Below are 22,143 nucleotides of genomic sequence, written 5' to 3'. Positions count from 1 at the left end.
CCCTAGGCTAATCCTTCTCTGATGTTGAGCCCTTCTAATCTCCTGGCTTCATGTGAAAATCTTACATGCAGTTTCCCAGCTTTCTTGCAAGCCTAAAGCCTAGTCTTCATCAACGTCTTTCATCACTGTGGCCTGAGGCCCTTGTCCCCAAAGCTCTACATTCAGGGCTGGTGATTTGCTTACCATTTTGTTCACATATTTTTGGTCTTGAGGAATTTCCCCAACTGTCTTACAATCTCATCAGTGCATTTAAAGTACAACTGCTGTAACTTATCTGGATTTATCTGGCATGTGGATGTTTTACAGGGAGTAGGGAGAGGGGAATGGTGGTGGTTACAGTTCAGAATATCCAGTTCACCATACTGCTAAGAGCAGATGTCTCTCTGCTAGTATACATAATTCTTAGCCATCAATAGAAGAAAATTGTAATGATATTACATAAGAAACTATCACCTGGAATATAGAAAAATAAGTATTGTCCACGCAGAAGATTCTAAAATGTTGTTTGAAAGAATGAATGAGCAAGAGAGAAATGACGGTTGACTGTGATAAGAGTCATGAGAAGAAATAACCTACTGATAACTAAAACTTGAATTCAATAGCTTCAGTGGGAAAAATAAAAGTAGTAAAAATTTCTGAACCTATTATTTCAAGGAAAAACTACCCTTAATTGCAATAGCTGATATTTTAGTTATGAAAGACTAGTTTTAACAAAGATGTATGTTTGGAAACACTGAGTCCTATTAATCAGAAAGTGTTTTTAATGGTGATGACCTCTAATTATAGTGTCCATCAGTCTCCTTGACTAGATAGAGGGCGGCCCTGGCGCTATGTTACTACTACTAACATCTGGGGTAAAGTGACCATGTTTCCGCTGCTTCTGTTTTGCTTCTCTAGGTTTTAAGTGAACTCTTAAAACCAGGCTCTAGTGATATCTTACTCACTTTTGCTAAAAAAAATAAATAAATAAGCTTCAGGTATATAGTTTTATCTTTAAGAGGAAAAAAATAGTTATTTTGAGACTAAAGTTGCTCATTCCTTGTAACTTTGCTGTAAAGTTTCAGGTTTGATCTCCCTTACCAGTTGAATTTTCAAAGATTTTGATCAGAACTATTAAAGGCTGAAAGAAGAGAAACTTTAAAAAGGTCCACACTTTCACAAATGTCTTAATAAATTGGTTCCTTTTTAGTTACTAAAAGATATATTTCGTACGTATGTTTTCCACTCATCATAAAAATTTTTAATCTCAAGTTTGACATTTCTTACCCATCTAGACTGAGTCACAAAGAATGCATTATAGATAGTAAAATCGAAATCACAGAAGACTTACCTTTCAGTGGCTGTTGCTATGAAACCATGTTTTGATGGGAAATTTTAGAGAAGCTTGTGCTTCCTGTTGTTAAATGATAGACTATGGAGATCCCCTTAATTTTCAAAATTGCCCTTTTTTAAAAGCAAGTAACCTCAATTATTCTTTCTAATGGGACACTCTTTATTCTTACCCTATCTGACCCACCCACGACCGCTACCTAGGTTTAATTTTATCTTTGCCTCCCCTCCTATTTCTTGTGCATTGAATGGGCAGATGGGCAGAGTTTTTGAGAGATGTTTTATGTGCAATCACAAGTTTGTATTGCTATTATTTATTTTACCTAGGACACTAGGATGCTTACGTTACATAAAGTATCAAAAATAAGGTAACAAGAGCAAGAGAGTTTGCATATAATGAGAAGTTAGAAAAGTGCCTCTTTGTTGTTGTGAATCTAGAACAAAACCACAATGACCTCTGGTTCCTGAAAAAGAGAAAAATTTTGTTTAATTTTGTTTCCTCCAGGCATTGTGATCTGGTGGAGAGAGCTTGGGATTCCAAGTCAGAAACCAAGTCAAAAGGCAAGAGGTGGAGGGAGAGTAATACAGTGGTCTGACTAAAGCAGAGGACTGTGAAGTAGAGAGCATGGAAAGGTGGGAGGAGAGCAGGAAAGGGAGAAGCTTGGACTTGATTGGCCACGCAGCGGAGAAGTAGAACGTATTCCTAACAAAGGAGGTAGCACAGGGATAATTGAAAAAGTTACTCTGGTAGTTGTGTATAGTCACTCAAGGATTGGCACCAAATTCCTCAGGGTGGCACCAAGTTGCATACAATTCCTTTGCCATTCTTTGACACACAGTCCCAATCCAATTTACATCAAAGCAGGCTTCCCGGAGGAGATGACATATCAGCTGACCCCTTCTGCATTTAATATCCAAGTTGGTGCAGAGCTAGACCATGGAATGGGCCGCACAATGTAAGTTGTAAACGTCACACCATCTTAGCGATGTAATCACTCACTGAGCATTATAGAAAACAACTCAAATATCTTTGGAATGGTGGTAGATATGCTTTTAGCGAAACTTTCGTATGGCGTAGGGAGACCCCCAGGTTGGGGGGTGCTCACTTTGTGCTGCATTGGTGGGATGTGCGCAGACAGCTAGCCTGGAATCAGCCTGAGCACAGACACCCTGTCGGATTCATCTCTGCACATCTGACACACAGCAGAGTGCCTCCCCTCAGTAGGAAACCAGCCCCAGAAATTCTGCGATCTCAGCAGATGGCACTAATGTATTTTTAACTTTATCAGAAGTGGTGTTTCATTCTTAGGTTGATAATTATCTACTACTCATTCTCTGAAAATAAACCAAAGACACACATGTGTGGCCTTTCCCCCTGGCGTATGCTTATGGGAAAGAATGTGACAGGCCTCCCTGTAAAGCCTGCTTGATCTTCAGGCTTGTCTTAGATGTCTTCTCCCTGCACGCCCCCGGCACGTGTAGGCACAGGCCATGCTGTACCACGCGCAGACAAGCTGCTCCCTCGGCCGGCCAACTAGCCCTCGGACCCAAGGACTCATTCTAGCTCCTTCCTGTCTTCCTGCTACAGAGGAGGACTGTGCTTAGCTGAGTCAACACTTACCATGACTAAGAGCTCTGAGGGAAGGTGTTTTGGGGGTTGAGGGGGTGTGTTCGTTTCCTAGGGCTGCCATTACATATTATCACCAACCGGGTGGCTTAAAACAGCAGACATGGATTCTCACAGTTCTGGAGGCGAGAAGTCCAGATTCAGAGTGTCAGCAAGGCTGTGCTCCCTTGGAAGGCCCTCAGGAAGCATCTTACCTTGCCTCTTCCTAGCTTCAGGTGGTGGCCCTTGGCTTACAGCTGTATCACTCCAATCTCTCCTTCTCTTCACCTGGTCTTCTGCCCTGTGGCTCTTCTGTGTCTCTGTGTCCACATCTTTTCTCTTATAAAGACACTAGTCATTGGATGTCGTGGCCACCCTAATCCAATACAATAGCATCTTAGCTTGATTACATCTGCAAAGACCCTATGTCCAAGTAAAGTCACATTCACAGATACTAGAGATTAGGACTTGAACATATCTTTTAGCGGGGGCACAATTCAACCTCCTGCAAGGGGTGGGGTGCTTGCAAAGTTCAAGAAAAGCCTCTGCAGCACTTTGGCCAGAGGTCAGGAAGGCTGCTGTTGAGAGAATACGGAACTGAGCCTTAGAGCCCAGGTTTCTAGATGTAGAACGTGTTGCAAGTGTTCAAATGTGGCCACTTACAGTTCGCTGTCACTAGCCTCAGAGCAGTGCTTTATCTTAACGCGTGTCATCACTCTTCCTATGCCCTTAACCTGGTTTCCTCTACCTGTTTCCCATAGACCTCACACTTTTGATTCACAGTCTCTCTTCCTCGCAATGGCTAGAGCATTAGACCATCTCATATTTCCCTTGAGGCTTTTTGTGAGGGAACTACAGACTCCAGAAAAGGTGGGTTCCCCAGAGTCAACTGAAACTGAAACTGTGGTTGCAACAGCTTTAGGGAGCTTTTCCAAAATGCCAACTCTACTCACAATCTAAGTAGAGACAGTCTCCAGGACCAAACACAAAGGCATTTGGGACTTCAGTCAGCGACTCAGACGCTAAACAAGACGGCAACGAATTCGGTAACCAAAGTTGGAGAAAGAGTAGAGTCAGTTGGATGGTGCCCTGGAAAATCGTTATTTTTCTTTCTGTTGGTTGGTGACAAGGTCTGAGATGCTTCAGAGGTTACATGACCTTCGAAAGGCCAGGCCCTTCTCTTGATAAACTCGAGCACTCTGAGACACTCGGGTGTCCCAACCTGGTGGCTTCATGACGGCCCAGAAATGGAAATCACAACAAAACAACCCATGTGTGAAAGAATGTATTAATGATTCAATTAACTGTATTTTTAAAAATGAAAATGCTTCCTAAAACAGAAGCTTGTTGGATTTTTCCTGAGCTGAGTTGTTCCCTTTGAGCCCGAGCCGCAGCCACAAGGATCCAGTCATGCTTCTTGTCCCTCTGAGCTTCCGCCTAGACGTCCCTCCATCTGGAACATCCCAGGGAACCCAGCCTTCTCTCGGGACACTCCGGCCTATCCTTCAAAGTCAACCAGGCCACCCTCTCCTCCATATGCTTCCTCTGCCCCTCATGCAGTTGATACTTCCTCTTTGATGGGATCTCTTGTCCAGTAGTTCTTTTTTTTTTTTTAATTTATTTATTTTTATATTTTGGTTGCATTGGGTCTTCATTGCTGCGAGTGGATTTTCTCTAGTTGCAGCGAGCGGGGGCTACTCTTCGTTGTGGTGCGTGGACTTCTCATTGTGGTGGCTTTTCTTGTTGTGGAGCATGGGCTCCAGGCTTCGGTAGTTGCAGCACCTGGGCTCAGTAGTCGTGGCGCACGGGCTTAGTTGCTCCGAGGCATGTGGGATCTTTCCGGATCAGGGCTCGAACCCGTGTCTCCTGCATTGGCAGGTGGATGCTTAACCACTGTGCCACCAGTTCTGAATCAGGGGCGATTTTGCCCCCAGAGGACACTTGATAAGGTCTGGGCACATTTTTAGCTGTCACCCAGTGGAGGGTTGTTCTGCTGATATCTAGCGGGTACAGGCCAGCTGAACATCCTGCCCTGCACAAGCACAGCCCCCACAGCAAAGAATTATCGAGCCCGTAACATCAGTGGTGCCAAGGTCGCTTTAGTCGAACTCTGCTTCACGCTAACATTTACAGTGTCACTGTCACTCTTTGTTGACAGTCATGTCACGCAGGGGGCAGAAACGTTGTTTGGTTGGTGCTTATGTTCTCAGCCTGGTGCATGGTGTGAAATGAAATTGAAATGAACTTAGCAATGTTTTTATTGCCTTGATCCCTGCAGTGGTTTATGGTAACATGTCAGGTGGAAAATCAGAGAAAGTGACATATAGATTTTATTTAATAAACAAAAATTGTTTTAAATGCACAATTGTTTTAAATTAGATTATTGGCTAAGCCAATAACAACTGGCTAAGCAGCAGAACAGCGGAATCGGCCTCCGCACTTGCTTCTGTGTGGATGGTGGATGTACACGTTCCTGCTGATGAGCCAGAGGGTGGTTGTACTTGTCTCTGTAGCCCTCTGACAGTTTTGCAATGTTCCCTGGGTGCTAGACTTCGCCTTCATAAGTTCTAGTAATCCTATCTTCATTAAACTTTGTGCTCATAATAATAAAAGCTAACTATTGAGCACTTACTCTATGCCGAGCACTGTTCTAAGCACATTGTGTGCATTAATTAATTTAATTCTCAGGATATCCTTATGAGATAGGTGTAATTACCATCCCCACTTTATATATGAGGAAACGGAGGCACAGGGAGGTTAAATACTTCACTCAAGGTCACGTAGCTAATAAGTGGCAGGGCGGCCTAACTTCAGGTTCATAACGCCAAGCTGCCTAACCTGATAAGCTTAGACCTTTTCTCATACCATTCACTAAAAAAAAAGAAAATCCAGACCATGATAAAAGATCTGACTACAAAAAATAGAAACTTATAACTTTAGAGACATTATAGGAAAATATTTTTATAATCTCAGGATAAGGATTTCTTAAACAAGATTCAAAAAGTACAAATGATGAAGGAAAGACCAGTAGTTTTGACTGCACAAAAGGAAAAACATCTGCAGGCCCCAAAACATCATAAACAAAGCTAAAACGCCAAACATTTGACTGGGAGCCGAAAGTTACAAAAGATACACATATACAGAAGCATATGCAAAAGGTAAAGGATTAGTATGAAGAATATATGAAGGTTAATACCAATTAATAAGAAAAAGACTACATGGTAGGAAAGTGAGCTATAGAGGGAAAAAGGAAGAAAACTGTATGCTCGGTACACATGAAAAAATCCTCAAGTTCACCAGCAATCGGGGCAACAAAAGTTAAAATAACTGTGAGAAGTGATACACCATTTCTCACACACCAGGCTGGCAAAAAGCAAAAAGTCTCAGAGGCTCAAAGATGTGTGGGGCGACAGAGAAACAAGAACTCCCACGCGCTGCTGGGGGGCAGCCGATGGGGAGGGGCAGGGTGACATGCAGCTGGGCTGAGCCTTCGAGCGCCGTACCTGCAAATACCGACACTCAGTTTTAGCTCACAGAGAAAACAGATCACACAATAAAAGACTGCTCTTGGTGCTCACTGATGCTGTACATGGAGGGGAGGTAACCATGCCAGGCGTCCTGCGCTGGGTCATTCCGTGGCCTCCCAGGGTCTGTGAAGCACTGAAACAGCCCACGCCACCTGCCCATGTGTGGGTGTTTTCCTCCCTGGGGAGGGTCCGTACCCCATATTTAGGACCCACTGTCTCAGTACCTCCAGGCTGCTTCCTGAAAGCACAGACCTCTGTCTCTCACCACAAGGGCCAGAGTGGAGAAAAATAGCCTCAGGACAGACTCAATGCCAATCTTAAACAGAGCAGAAGAGGGAAGTGTGCCAAGCCTGCGGTCCCACTCTTTTCCAAGTCTATTAGCTTTTGGAGACATGTAGACATGGGCCCAGTCACCTCTGCAAGTTGGAAGCTGCTGTCCTCTTTTTAGTCTCTCCTAGGCAGAGTCTCATTTGGGGTCAGTGATACAGTAACTAAAATCGTAACTCCTGGCAGGTTACAATTGGGGAGGAACAGCCTAAACAGTGCTTCAAATCTTTCAGCTTCTCAGAGTGGTGGCAGCTAAGTCATTTTAGCTGTAGAGAAATCAAGATGAGGTTTCTCTAAACCAGATTCTGTAAAGACACCATACGGTGGTTCTTTTCTTATGGAGACAATTGAGTATAACAATTTTTCTGGTCTGCATAACGTCTCCAAGATTTCAGACACAGAATTCTGGGGTCTCTGCCAAGTGCTTACTTGTCTGATAGTTGAGCAGATTCAGGTGTCTTTTTTGTGAAACTGCTGCTGGCCACTGTGCTGCCTGTCCCGTGTCGTCCACCTGGGGGTGACACAGATCAGAATTCGTGAGTTTCACGGCCCAGGTTCATCGTTCACTAAGTGCACAGCGGTGGTGGCACTTGGCAGTCTCCGCAGAGAATTCCTTCCTTGATTTGTTGCTATTCTGTATGTAAGAATATTGTGGCTCAGAACCTGGTATTTGGGAGAGATGGTCCAACGAGCCCCTTGGCAGTGTGTGGCTCTGAGTTCTGCAGCTTTATTCCGCTAGACAGTCAAAGAACAAGGCTGTTGGATAATGTGAGCTCATGTCCCCCACAGAAACCCTCCCCTGAGATGAGCTATAACAGCTCCGCTTTGACGGAGGCTTCCAGTGAGAATGGGCGTCTGACACCCCTGCGTCTTCTGTAGGACTTGAGCTGAAGATGTTGTCTGTGTTACTTGACATAGGGACTTAGATTTCTCCTAAAATTTAATACCAGGAAAATATGGGAGCTGAGAGGCTACACGTGACCATGTAAAGAGGGTATATGTGAGCCTGATGGTCCTGGGTTTCAGTCCCGACTCAGCCACTTACTGAGTGAACCTGGGCAGTTTAGTTACCTTTCCTCAACCCTGATGACCTCATCTCAAAAATAGGACTGATAATTCCTATGCTGTAGAGCTGTTGTGGGGATTGGGAAATTTTCATGGAAAGTTAGCAAATATACTGGAGGGTTTAAACAAATGGCAGTTGTTATTAGAAAATCCATTGTGCCCCAAATTTCAAAGCTAGGAGTAGTGCTCAAATGAAGTGACTTTTAATCCAGGTTCTAGTACAATTTTTGTTTTGTTTTTTAATGATTTCTGATTGTACTTTAAAATTTTTTTTATTTTTAAAAATTTTATGACTTTTCATCAATTTTTAAAATTAAAGAATAGTTGATTTACAGTGTTGCGTTAGTTTCAGGTGTACAGCAAAGTGATTCAGTTAGACACACATATATCTATTTTTTTTTCAAATTCTTTTCCCTTGTGGGTTATTATAAAATATTGCCTGTAGTTCCCTGTGCCTTGTTGGTTATCTGTTTTATATATAGTAGTGTGTTTATGTTAATCCCAAACTCCTAATTTATCCCTTCCGCCTTCTGATTGTACTTTTAATTTTTATTTAGACGATCCATTCTCCTGGTGCTTTCATATTCCGGACTGCCTCCAATCTTCTGTGGAGACAGATGGGCAACAAACAAAGAAGAGCAGCAAAAAGAGGGTAACTTGTGACTTTCTTATTTCCTCAGCACCAACTCCCAGGCTCTAAACTCAGCTTAAGCAACTAGCTGACTGTGTATTTCTGGGCAAGTCACGTTGGGGACAGTGTCATTTGCTGGCAGGTGGGCTGCTGTGGGATTTGATTGTGTCCCTTCCTCTTATTGTGACCCCTGAGGGGCATCCTCCAATGCAGGAAATAACCACAGAGCTCGGGGTCTGTGGCCTGTACCCTCTGAGGCTGTAGCAAGCTGGGCTGCAGGCCGCTGAGGTCAGGCTCTTCCTGCCACAGCGAGAGCGAAGCGGGTGCCCACCCCATGCAGGGCTGCAGAGAGGGGAGCCCGGGGTCACGGAATCCCCGACAGAGGCCAGCGCCCTGGTCCTCCAGCCGGAAGGACTTTGGGAGCTGCCTGGGACCCCTGTGATGGCAGGGCCTTGCCCAGCCCCCGTGCGCCGTCTCTGCAGCCACGTCTGTTCTCTGCCGGCCCTGCCTCCTCTTGGCTCCCGTGCGCTGTAGTTTTGATTGTAAAGTTGTGAGCACCCACCCTCCTCACAGATCAGATGCCTTTCTCAGCTGGAGGCGCAAGTGGGACCTTGGAGCAGCCGAGGCCACCGTGGGAGGGCGGAGATCTCATGCTTTTGCCCAGGGCCAGCCCTGCCCTCACGGAGTGCGTTTTGCATGTGGTTGTTGAACTTTGATTCGGTGACTCACGCTGGGGCGCAGCCTTCATCTCCCTCCCTCATCTGATTGCTTTCTTCCTTTCCTTTTTTTTTTTTTTAAATGCAAAGCAAAACTACCTTTGCAGCTGAACGTGACTCTGGTGAAAGGAAGTGGAGCTCTGGCCTGAAGTGGCTCCCCGGGCCTCGGGCCTCTCGGGGACACCTGGCCAGTTAAGAGGACAGCGTGTGCCGGCTGCCGAGGGGAGCGCAGCATCCACCGCGAGGGACCTCGACGCGCCCTGCTGGTGAGTGCATGTCCCCTGGCCATCTGTCGGTATGACAGAATGCTGCCAGACTTGGGTCCAGAGGTGGGAGGAGAGAGACAGTGCACGGGGTGGGGGCAGGATGGAGGGCAGTTCTTGGATGCGTGGCATCCTAGCACTCTCATCTGCTTTGATTACTTTGAGGGCTCAGCGGAAAAACATTAGGTAAGCATCTTTAATTTCCTTTGTGTGAAATCTTGCTCGTTCGCGCTAGATGGTTTTTAACGTCGAGAGGGCTTCTGTGCACCTACCTTGCAGGGTCGTCACAGGGCCGAGTGAGGATTTGTCAAGTGTCAGCACCACGTCGGGCACGGAAAAAAATTCTCAATACAAGTTTTGTTATTATTTTTTTTTTTAAAAAAAGAGGGCTTTTGTGGGAGAAAGATTAATCAGAGGAAACTCTTCGGTTGAAGTAAAAACTGCTGCTGTGGGCTGTGAAGATGTTTTAATGTTATGAACTCAGGAGGACTAGAACCCTCAGGCACATTGGAAACCTGTCTCTGTGCTCTTGAAGGCATCTCCTAGGCTAGATACTGACGGGTGGGTGTCTAGTTTCCCGGCAGATCAGGAACATTTGGCAGTGACCCAAAGGCCATCCCCTCTAGAGGATGACCCTGTGGGCTTCAAGAAGGCTATGAGGACATTGAAATAAGTCTTCACCTGAAGGCAGTGACTAGAATTTCGGCTAATTCCCTGGAGCCATTAGAATGCTTGGCTGTGAACCCTAAGATATGACCTCTTCTCCAGGGCCAGATGTTGCCAAGCCGGGAGTGCCAACACCTGGCATGTGAATAGGTTGGGAGTGGCATTTAGTAGAGGATTTTGTTTTAAACGTTGCTTTAGAATTGCCCTGGGATATCGATCAGGGCTGTAAATACATGTGTGTACACCTGAAGTAACCTACAGCAGCACACAAGAGCAGGAGACGAGTTCAAGGAGAACACTAAAGGCCAAGCCAGTCCACCCAGGCTTAGAGCAACATTATTCGCAGCAGCCAAAAAGTGTCAGCAACCCAAATGTCCATGGGTGGATGAATGGATAAACACAGTGGGGTATATACACACAATGGAGTATTATTCAGCCTTAAAAAGGAAGGAAATTCTGCCACATGTTCCAACACGGATGCACCTTGAAGACATTATGACAAATGAGATAAACCAGTCACAGAAGGACAATTACTATGTGATTCCATTTATATGAAGTACCCGGAGCCATCAAATTCATAAAGATACAAAATAGAACCGTGGTTACCAGGGGCTGAGGGCAGGAGATGGGGCGTTAATGTTTAATGGGGACAGACTTTCCATTTGGGAAGATGAATGGAGATGGATGGTGGTGGATGGTTGCTTAATGCCACTGAAATGCACTCTTAAAAATGCACTCTTAAAAATCGTTAAAATGGCAAATTTTATGCTGTGACTATCTTGCTACAATTTTGAAAAATTATAATTCCGTTAAAAAAAAAAAGGGCCAAACCTAAACCACAGATCTCATGGGCTGAAGTCTTTGCCTCTCTGTGACTTCCTCAAACTCTGACAGCTCCCTTGAGGGCCTCTAGATCTGAGCTGAACCAGAAAACTTCTGCATGGACTCTGTCTAGAACTTTCTCCTCACCATGGCGGGTGACTTCCGGTGGGTGTCTGTGGTAGGTTTCTCCGGAGCAGGCAGAGGCGACCCGCGAATGGACTTGGGGGTCAGGGTCTTGTGTTGGATGCGGGCTGGCCCTGCCCTGTGGCCCCCGAGCGGCCCTGGGCAACACCCTCTGGCAGGAATTGCCACCCTTGGCTGTCTCGTCTCTTCCATACATTAGCTGTGGGATCCTGGGTAAATCATCAAAAATTCTCTTTCCCTCAGTCTTGCCACCTGCAACGTGAGGAACTCTTTCCACGTTCCAGGGACTTTAGGATTTCCCAAAGATGACATGCGAAGAGGCACCTTGTAACTAGAAAACACAGGGCGCGTGTGAGCTGCTGTTTCTCTGCAGCTCTCACCCCTCTCTTTTTTCTGATTCTTTTGCTTCTCGTTTATTTTTTTCCTCAGGGGCTCTTCCTGCTAGAGGTTACAGACTTTTTGGCCCAGAGCCCCTCCCTCTGGATTGGCTGATCCTGGAAGATCTGATCTGACCCCTGTTTTTCCACCTGTGAGGCCCCCCCCCCCCCCCCCCCCCCCCGCTGTTCTGTCAGGTCCTGAATCCACCTCCCCAGCCTTGACACTGAGCAGGGGACAGCACGCCACACGGACCGTGGTCAGAGCTCAGGAGGCTTGGGAAGGTTTTCAAAGTGTTACTAATCAACTGTGCTGTTTGTGACTTCCAGTCAAGATTGAGGAAGAAAACTAAGATGAAATTGTTCATACTTTCAGGTCTTAAAAATAGAAAGGAAAAAGTAGCTGCTGGCAGTGGTGCAGCTCAAAGACCGTCACAGCCGAAGGGGGAGGGTTGTGACCTGAGGCTATGGAGGGCAGCCTCCCACCCCAGTGTTCTCCCTTATTTAGAAATTTTAAAAGGAAATGAAGTTATTTTAAAGTCTTAAGAGGGGGAAAAAGCCTCTGAAGTTAGGTGAATTCTTTCAGTTAATTTCGTGTAAAAACAGCCCTCCTGTCCCACGCACAGCCTTTCAAAAGTCTGCTCAGAAAAGGGGCTCTGTTGAAACTTGAGGGCTCTGAGGGGAGCTGCCAAGGTCAGGGCCCCACTCCCACTCCCCTACCCCAGGTGAAAGGGCCAAGCTTTTTCATTTTGAAAATGTTCATGTTTCTGTCATACCAGAACACAAAGTTACGAAACAAACGTGGACTTTCCTCGTAGCTGTTACTTGGTAACCTAAGAGAAGCCACCTGACACAGTCCTATTTTGGTTTTTCCATTTCTGTGATGGCAAGGTGCCCCTGTCCTGAACGCAACTCAAAGCAACGCATTATTTTGGGCATCTACTTATGGCTGATCTCTGCCATGTACTAGCTGTATAGCCTTTACTCTGTACCACTCTGAACCTCAGTTTCTTCATCTGTGAGGAGGGAGTACTTTTATCCACCCTGTGGGATAAAAAGGGAAGGGATGATGGGAAGTTCAAGTAGTAGTCTCTACAAGAAAGCGACGCGGAAACAATGAAGAACGAGGTGAATACAAACGTATGTTCATGTTGCCTGTACTGTGTTTCTTGTCTTTCCTTTTCTCTCATTTTAGTTCCCTCCCTCCTTTCTATCTCCCACTGCTCCTCTCAAGCTTCCCTTCTCTCTTTTTCTTCCAAACCCAAATAAGTGCTACAGTGCACGCGTAAGCCGTGAGGGGCGGCCGTGGGAGTAACGGGGGCCATCAGGACAGGGACGGCTTCTCAGAGGAGGTGACAGTGAGGTAACGTCTGGTGAAGGAGGAGCAGGTGCTCTGCAGAGGGAAGAGCCCTAGGGGAGGCCTCCCGGCTGAGCGACCAGGGCCTTTCAGGGACAGTGAACACCCCCTGGCCTGAGGCTGGCCTGCCAGGCCAGTGTGTCCCCTTCCTCCAAGGAGACTGGGCCAAAGCTGGAACCCAGCCCGAGGGAAAAGCCGTCCCGAGAGAAAGGGACTGGCCACTGGTCAGGGAAAAGGTGAGGCTGGACTAGAGGTACGTGGCCCTTGAGACTGGGTAGGCGGTCACGCCCAGGGGTGAGGGGCCTTGCTTCTCATGCTGAAGGGTTTTGTCGTCTTCTCTGTACAGGATGGAGAGACATGGACATTTTGGGGCGACGTGGACGTCTTGGACCAGTGGACTAAGCTGACTAGAGTAGCTGTGGGTGGAAGTGCGGGGAGGTGTCCCCCTCTCTCTGGGAGCCCCGGGGAGGTGACGTGGCCCTCCTCTGGCTGGCGAAGTCCAGCTCATCTGTCCTTGGTCGTCTAGCTCTGTGAGGGCCACGCTGGCCTTTCCTTTCCCCTCCAGGGAAGATAAGTCATTAGTCACCTGAATTTTGAAAGCACATTTTTCTAATTGCAATTATTGTGCTTATCATCATGATGTATGACTTGTCATTTATATTTTTTGTCTGTTTCCCTGAATAGATTGTAGACAGATTGAAAACTGGACTGTGTATTATTTTGTCTTTATAGAACCAGGTCCCAGCACAGTGCCTGGTACCCAGCAGGTGATCAGTAAGGGTTTGTTACATGAATGAAAGAATGAATGGATGGATGGATGAGTGAGTGAACTTGGACGGTGGTGGTGTGAGTGTAGAGAGTGAGGTTATGGAAAATGTCCAGGAAGTAGAATTAACGACTCATCGAAGCAAAGGAAAGGGATAAGTCAAAGCTGACTTCGAGATTTCTTCTTTGGGCCTCTGGGGGATGCCATTCAATGAGATGGGAACTGAAGAAAAAATATTCCAGGAGAAGATAATTTCAACTTTGGACATTTATTAAAGAAAAAGCTATTAAACTCTTCACATATACTAGGCACTGTGCTGGTGATTCTGAGGCAGACAGGTTGGAATGCAGTTCACGGTTTGAGGAACAGATAAATGACAATTCAATGTGTCATAATAGAAGTATGTGCAGAGCGCCTGGGAGGTGAGAGGCCCAGGCCACTCATTCTGTTGTGGAGTCAGGGATGACCCCTGTGAGTGCGTTTGAGCCGAATCTTGACGTTTCCAAACCCAAAAGAGCATTCCAGGTAGAGAGGGAATCATGTGCAGAAGCCTAGTGATAGGAACATGCTGGGATGGGGAGCGTGGAGAGACCCAGCGTGGCTTGGGAGGAAGGGCCAGGTGGGCAGCGGTGGGCAGGAGGTGGACGCGGGTCAGCGCTATATCCTGAGAGCTCAGCCATCTGCTCAGGAACTTGGTGTCCTTCTTTCTTTTTTCTCATTAAACTTTTTTAATGGGTCTCAAATTCTGTGACAGAGTTTTGGTTAAGTTGTTTCCAATAAAAAAGTCCTGATTTTAAAAACAAACAACTGAAAACTGCCACACACAAAACAAACGGTCCATGAAACAGTCTCCTTTCCTTCTGAAGGCTTTACGATGCCTTATCATGACTGCTTTTTTTTTACTGCTAAGCTTGAATGGCCAATTGAGACAAGCTGTTCTGAGACCATTCTCCCACCACTGATTAAGACTGGGGTGGCAGGTTTTGTGTCTTTCTTGAGGTCAACACGGAGTCAGAGGATATTTCTCAGCAGGGGTGACATGGTGAGACTTGTTCTAGAAATACAGGGCTGGCTACCAATGGGGGCTGGGCCAGTTGGGGGTGAGGAGGCGACCCCTAGGAGGCTGTTGCCGCGAACTGGGTGTGGGATGAGCAAGGTGGGCACTGACCTTGGGTGGGGCCAGTGGGCAGAGGAGGTGGGTGTGGGGGAGGGGGAGACACTGGGCCTCTGTCTGGGGGCCCTGGGTGACACGTCCACAGGCCACCTACACGGAACCGTCTATGTACAAACAGCTATTGGGAAGCTCTGGATTGAAGAAGAGACTTTTTGGTTTCAGAATCCCTTTTCACTCTCAAAAACTATTAAGAACCCCAAAGAAATTTTGTTTATGTGGGTTATATCTATGTATTCATATGTACCTTACTACACACTAAAACTATGAAATTTAAAGATACTCATTCATTTTAAAATCAGAATAAACCAATGATATTAATATACATGATGTATTTTACGAAAAAGAACTCGATTTTCCAAACCCAAAAAATTTGTAAGAAGACTGCCACTGATTTAAATTTTGGAAAATCTCTTTAATATCCAGCTTAAATGAAGACAGCTGGCTTCTCATATCTGCTTCCACATTCAAGCTGTCGCAATATCACAATGACATGTAGCCTCTGGGATACTTCATGGTACACTCATGAGAGGATGAGAGAGAAAAAAACCCAGATTACACCTAAGCATTATTTTTGCCTTAAAGACTCCCTGAAAGGGTCTTGGGCTCCCCATGGACCCCACTTTGAGAACCAGTGAAGTGGACGCAGCACATGTCTGGTGAGTGACAGCGTTCTGAGTTCCCGCAGCACTTTTTCACGATGGTGCAGGGCATTTATCTCCCAGATTTACAGCCATGTGTGCCTGGTACTCAGCAAGCCATCTGAGCCGGAAACGCGGTCGTGGGCTCATTGATCTAGGGGCTGGTGGAGGGCGTGAGGGGGAGGGAAGATGGCCGGGACAGGACAACATTGAACAAGGGAGCAGAGGCTAAGGAAAGAGCTGGAAAGACTTAGGAGGAGACCCAGGCCACGTTGTACAACCTAAGGGAGAAGAAACTTTCAGGAAGGAGGTGGTCCAAAAGTTTTGGATTTAAAATCTCAAGTAAGGGAGTGGTGCACAGAGTCGAAAGCCGCAGAGACGTTGCGTAAGGTGAGAAGCGTGAAGACACTGTTGGATTTGGCAGTTAGGAGGTCCCTGGTGACCTGGGGGGGCAGTTTAGGTTGTTGCAGCAGTCAGTGGGCCAGGCGGGTGGCAGCTGACATGTGGAGGCTGCAGCAGAGGCCTCTGCATCCAGGAGGCTGGCTGACAAACACCCTTGACCTGCCAGCCCCAGGCACTGTGAGCTCTGTTTGGGTTCCAGCACTACAGGGAGAGGCCCTGCAAGCGAAGGGGCAGCCAGGCTGGGAAGCCAGAAGAGAGTATGTTGCAGAGGATTCCAACAGGAGACTAGCAACTGAAGATGGAGAACCTGTAATACTGAGAAGAGGATGGGGTGAAGTGATGGGTGGGTGGTAAGCATGATTTGTAACAGGGAAAAACTGAAGACCATCTACGTTTCCATCATTTGGCATATGGAGGAACACCATGCATTCTTTCATTCATTCATTCGACAGATATGCATTGAGATTCGGCTGTGCCGGGCACCGTTCTGAATGCTGGGGATACGGCGGGCAGCAGAGTGGGTAAACCGCAGGGAAAGATTTCCAAATTGCACTTTTAATAGGAAAGGTGAGCTGCTGAACAATATGTACAGTATGATACTACTTATGTGAAAACAGCCTCTCTTAAACTGTATATGTGTGTATCTACTAGATATGCAAGTAAATGCATAGAAAAAGCCCCAGAAGGAGACAGGAGAGGCCAGTGGGATTTGGGGTATGTATGAAGAGACATTATATCTTTTTATTTGTTATACTTCTACATTGTTTCAGTTTTTCACCGTCAATATATTTTCATGATTATTTCTATATTTTCAAATGTGTTTTGAAAGATGTAGGTCTTTGTGAGTAGAAAAGAGAGAGGGACCCAGCCTGTCCAGAGTGTTCCTTTTGGCACAGTCATCTTTTTCTCCTCTGTCAGGCTGCAGCCTCTAGCTCCCCACTCCCCCAAAGGTGTAGGGCATGCAGTGATGGCGGAGTGGAAAGGATCAAATCTGGGTTAGGACCTTCTCTTTTAGAGGTTCAGTACAATCTGAGTTAATTGCTAGGGAAAGCTGTGCCAGGGCACTCAGCTGGATTTAGGTCAGAGAGTGTGTTTTGGGGAATAGAATGCACCAGGGGGTGTTTCCCCCTGTTTAAGCAGAGGAGCTGCATTCATGTGCCTGGGCTGACTTGGTGTTTATTTTAGATACCTATATAATATGTGTACAATCAGCCCTCCATATCCTCGAATTCAACCAATTGTGGATTAAAAATGTTCGAAGAAAAAAGAATCCCAGAAATCTCCCAGACCCAGGCCCTGGGAGGCCGCGTCCCTCGCCTGCCCTGGCCCCGGATAAGCTGCCTCACCCCCCCGTCCCTCTTCCCTGGTGGTGGGGCCTGGCTGAGGGGCAAGACTGAGCCACGGGGGAAGGCGGAACCTGTACCCACGGCTGCTTCCACTGTCTTTGGCCAACCCTCGCTCCCCCTGAACCCCTGACCATATTCAAAGAGCTCCCGAAGCCCGAGACCTGGGCCGTTCAAGCGAAACTTAAATTCCCCCCACCCCCCGGCAACGCTTTACATGCACCACACTGTATTAGGTATTGTAAGTAATCTAGAGAGGCTTTAAAGTATATCAGCGGATACGCTTAGGTTATATGCAAATACTAAGGCATTTTATGTAAGGGACTTGAACATCCCCAGAGTTTGGCATCTGCAGGGGTTCCAGGACTATCCTCCACCCGCCATACTGAGGGATGACTTTATAGGAATATTTTTAAAATTTTAACTTATTATTATTATTATTAGTTCCTTGCAGCTGGTGGCTAGAAGTCTGAGATCATGGCGGGGCTGGTTTCTCCTGAGGCCTCTCTTCTCAGCTGGCAGATGGCCGTTTCCCTGCTGTGCTTTCCCCCGGCCTTACCTCTGTACCTGTGTCCACGTCTCCTCTTCTTATGAGGATACCAGTCATACTGGATTAGGGTCCACTCCACTGACCTCCTTTTACTTAATCACCCCTTTAAAGGCCCTGTCTCCAAAGAGTCACATCCTGGGGGACTGGAGGATAGGGCTTCAACATAAGAATTTAGTGGGGGAGCACTTCAGCCATAGCAGAGCCTCAGAAACATTGCTTTGGCCTGTGCGCAAATGTCCTGCGGGCTGGGGGGCCTGCTCAGCTGCCCTGGGCCCCTCTGGCCTGTGGTCCTTGTAGGGGCTGGGTGTGGGATGGAGGCTTATGGGGACCCACTGGTAAAAGCACCTTGATTGTATTTGCGGCTCCCCAACCACATGGAGCCACTGAAAATCCCCAGGGGACCAGGCCCCGACGTGATTTCCTGACAGATAAGGGGGGGAGAGAACACATAATTTGCCTCCTCCGCCCAGAAAACACCTGATGGGTGCCTCTTCTCTCTAGCTCATGCCGGCGGGTTTCTGCCAGGAGGAAGCCGGCGGCAGGACCCTCGCCAGGGCCCGGCTGGCACAGCATGGAGCGCTCGAGCAAGATGGAGTTCTTCCAGAAGCTGGGCTACGGCCGGGAGGACGTGGTCAGGGTGCTGGGTAAGCTGGGCGAGGACGCCCTGGTCAACGACGTGCTGCAGGAGCTGATCCAGACGGGCAGCCGGCCCAGCGCCCACGAGGGCAGCGCCGCGCCCCTGCTCGTGCCCAGAGGCTCCTGCGGGACCCCCGACTCTGCCCAGCGCGGGCTGGGGGCGGACCCGGGAGAGGACAGCGGAGGTCCAGCCAGTTCCTTGCGACCCATAGTCATCGACGGCAGCAACGTGGCAATGAGGTAGCTTCCTTCATCCCCTGGCCAGGGGCGGGGAGAACTGTCCCTCTTCTCGGTGGTTTGATCCAAGGAGCTTTGGAGCCAATGGGCGGGGCTTGGAATCCCTGTTCCATCCCTCGGTAGCTGTGTGGCCTTAAGTCGGTCAGTTAATCCCCCTGAACCTCAATTTCTCCACCTGTAACATTGGTCTACAACCTCCCTAGAAGGTAATTGTAAGAATTGGAGCTGCACGAAATGCCTAGGGCAGTGCTAATGCAGAGTAAGTGTTCCACATACAGCAGCTATTATTATATGAACTCAGAGGGAGGCCCTCTTTTGAGGACTGGCAGGCATGGTTGGGGAGCAGGGCTGGGACTTGGTAAACGTGGCTTCTTGTCTGGAGTCTGTCTTTAACCAGCTGCGTGACTCTGGGAAAGCTGGGGTATCTCAAGTTTCCTCTTCTGTGACAGGTCAAGAGATAGCTCTTCTACTTCCTTCAGGGTTATGAGAATCAGGTGGGAAAATGCACTTGAACTGTGTTGGAAGCCCTCTTGCTGGGGGGTGTGAGTGATGGTGGGGGGTGGCTCCCTAGCTGGGTTTGGAAGGTATGCGTGTGGCCCCTGAGCTGCAGAGGCCGTTGTTACACTGGTGCATGGGCATCTTTGTGTGTTTCCGTGACGAGAGCGTCACGCTTCACCTCATCTTTCCTGGAGAGGCCAAGTTCAGCTGAGAGAGAAGCTTTGCAGCCCCACCCACACTCCCGGCTGGGCACCGAGGAGGCTTCGCCCGAGCAAGTGCGTTATTTTACTGTTTGGCTTAGATACAGCCCAGCAAAGGGCAGAGCCATAGGAAGTTGGTCAGTCACAACTACAAATAGACGCACGTCTCTGTCCGAAAGCTGAGCCACAGTGGGAAAGGAGAAAAGCAGTGTTATCCACGCTGAATGTGTCCACAGGGTATTCTTTGGCCGACAAGCCAAGTGGTTTTCCCTAGGGATTTGGGCTCACTTTGGATTGGGTGCTGCAGGACAGAGGTTTGGAAGGGTTAACTCAAGATGGCCCAGCCTCGGGGGCAGTTCCATTATGCCCCGCTTGGTGTGTAAGAGAAGTTAGTTCAAGCGTTCATTCAAGTTTTAGCCAGTCCAGTCTCCCTGGGCTTTGTTATATCAACAGGCAATGGAGGGACTTCCCTGGTGGTCCAGCGATGAAGACTCCACACTGCCAGTGCAGGGGGCCCGGGTTCCATCCCTGGTCAGGGAAGTAGATCCCAAATGCCACAACTAAAAGATCTTGCACGTGCCAACAAAGATCCCACGTGCCACAACTAAGATCAGGTGTGGCCAAATAAATAAATATTAAAAAACCACAACAAAAAACAGGCAATGGAGCCCTGGCTTCTCCCTGGGGGCCTAGGAGCTGGCGCTCGGGTCTCTAAAGCATTCTCACGTGTGCTCTGTGTAGGCACCAGATAGGTGAGCCTCTGAAATACTGCTTAATTCAGGATCTCTGGGGGAGTTAAAGGGATTTGTAAGAATCCAGTGGGTTTTGAGGGTCCTAGGAAGAAAGTCTGCTGGGTTCTGAGAGGGGGCCTGGCCTTGCTCTGGTCTGGGTGAGGCATCTCTTCCTCTGGGCATCAGTAGAAAGATATCGGCTTATATTTAAAGACTTTTTTTTTTTGACACGGACTATTTTTAAAGTCTTTATTGAATTTGTTACAATATTGCTTCTGTTTTATGTTTCGGTTTTTTTGGCTGTGAGGCATATGGGATCTTAGCTCCCTGACCAGGGATCGAACCTGCACCCCCTGCATTGGAAGGGGAAATCTTAACCACTGGACCCTGGTTTACATTTAAAGTAAGATGATATTGCTTACATTGAAGACTTTTCCAGTCCTAAGATTATATGAACTCCCCAATTTCAGATCAAAAGAGCAGAATGGCTGTAGGGTTAAAAAAAAATGACTTCAGGTGCTACAGGAAAGCATTCTTTCTTTGGGGACCAGACTTTTTTTTTTTCAATATTTATTTACTTATTTGGCTGTGGTGGGTCTCAGCGGTGGCTCACAGGATGGTCGTTGCCACATGCGCTGCGGCATGTGGGATCTTCTTAGTTGCAGCATGTGAGACCTTAGTTGTGGCATGTGAACTCCCAGTTACGGCATGTGCGGTCTAGTTCCCTGACTGGGGATCGAACCCAGGCCCCCTGCACTGGGAGTGCAGAGTCTTAGCCACTGGACCACCAGGCACGTCCCGGGGACCAGACATTTGTTAGGAATGGTTACAATAGGGTGGTGGTGGAGGGTTTTCTTTTGATGAAAGTCTCTTTTGCTGCTTGGAATTCAAATTTAAACCACGTCCTCTATGTCCTCTATTTGCACATGACCTTGATGTGTTCTGGGTGCATCCATTTCGTTCCACCCCACCCCCACCTCCCACAATTGTAATTAGTCTGTGGGTTACAAATGGAAACCACCTTTCAGGCTTATTATGAAGAATGTGTTAGAACACTAATTCTTTCACACGTGTGCTGCCTGAAAACCACCTCAAATACCTGTGTGTGTTCTCAGGGTGTGTATGTACATGTATGCACACAGACACAAACATCCCCTCCCGCCCCCCTGCATCCCCTTAGGAACAAAAAGAGAAATTTCACAGCTACCACCTGATGGTGGGACTTAATTAGTTCAAAGGCACGTCTGGGAGAGGGTTGGGGTCTGATGTTCAGCTCCATCCCCACTCCTTCTCCTACAATAACGCCTCATGTGTCCTCCAACCTGAGTTTCAACAGGATCCCTGACTTCAGGCTCTGCCAGGTTCCCACTTGTAAAGGATAGATCCCAGAGTGGGGCACACCTTTAGAGGAGACGGATGGTTGAAACCCAGCATGGTGTCTAGTTGCTATCTGTTGACCTCAAAACTCAGTTCACCTCAGAAACATGGTTTCTGAAAATTCTCCTTCGCTGAGGTTTTGTAGTATCGCAGGCGTTGCCATTCTCTGTTTTTGAAGGTGCTGCTGCTTCATGTGCTATCTGGTCCTGGAAGGAGTGGGGAGGAGCTTAAAAGACAGGTTGGCATGCATGTCCTTTCTGCCCTGAGCAGGCGAGAAGAGTGTCTTCTGTTGGCAGCAGCATCCTCTAGGGTGCCTGTTGCCGACTTGCGGACCGTGGCTTTGTCCCCTGGAGACTGGGACCGCGTCTGCCTTTGCTCACAGAGAACAAGAGCCTGACTTTTGAGCCATGTTTTTTCTTTTTTTTTTCATCATTGACTTTCAGCAGTTGTGTTTCAGTGGATCCTTAAAGACCAAAATCTGTATCAGTTTCTATTGCTGCTATAACAAATTACACACAAATGTAGTGACAAAACAACACAAATGTATTGTCTTGTAGTTCTGGAGGTCAGAGTCTGGCCTAGGTCTCCCTGGGTTGAAATCAAGGTGTCGGCAGAGCTGTGTTCTCTTCTGGAAGCTCTAGGGGATGATATGTTCTTGCCCTTCACAGCATCTAAAGGCCACCTGCATCCCTTGGCTCACAGCCCCTTCTGTCTTCAAAGCCAGCAATGGCCTGAAATGATATACAAAGTGTGGAATCTGTACA

At 47.5% G+C, this 22,143-nt stretch overlaps 1 protein-coding gene across 1 annotated transcript in view; it reads left to right on the top strand.

The window, feature by feature from the left end:
- Positions 1-9,319: 9,319 nt before the first annotated feature.
- ZC3H12D (zinc finger CCCH-type containing 12D) overlaps positions 9,320-22,143 on the top strand; it is a 31,864-nt gene continuing 19,040 nt past the window's right edge. Inside the window, exons 1-2 of the mRNA XM_057739871.1 lie at positions 9,320-9,467; positions 18,202-18,576. Of these exons, the coding sequence (XP_057595854.1) occupies positions 18,272-18,576 (305 nt within the window). The 5' untranslated portion in view covers positions 9,320-9,467; positions 18,202-18,271. The remainder of the gene's footprint in view (positions 9,468-18,201; positions 18,577-22,143) is intronic.

This window comes from Hippopotamus amphibius, chromosome 6 (assembly GCF_030028045.1).
Source record: "Hippopotamus amphibius kiboko isolate mHipAmp2 chromosome 6, mHipAmp2.hap2, whole genome shotgun sequence".
Taxonomy (NCBI): Eukaryota; Metazoa; Chordata; class Mammalia; order Artiodactyla; family Hippopotamidae; genus Hippopotamus; species Hippopotamus amphibius.
This window is presented reverse-complemented; position numbering and strand designations above follow the sequence as displayed.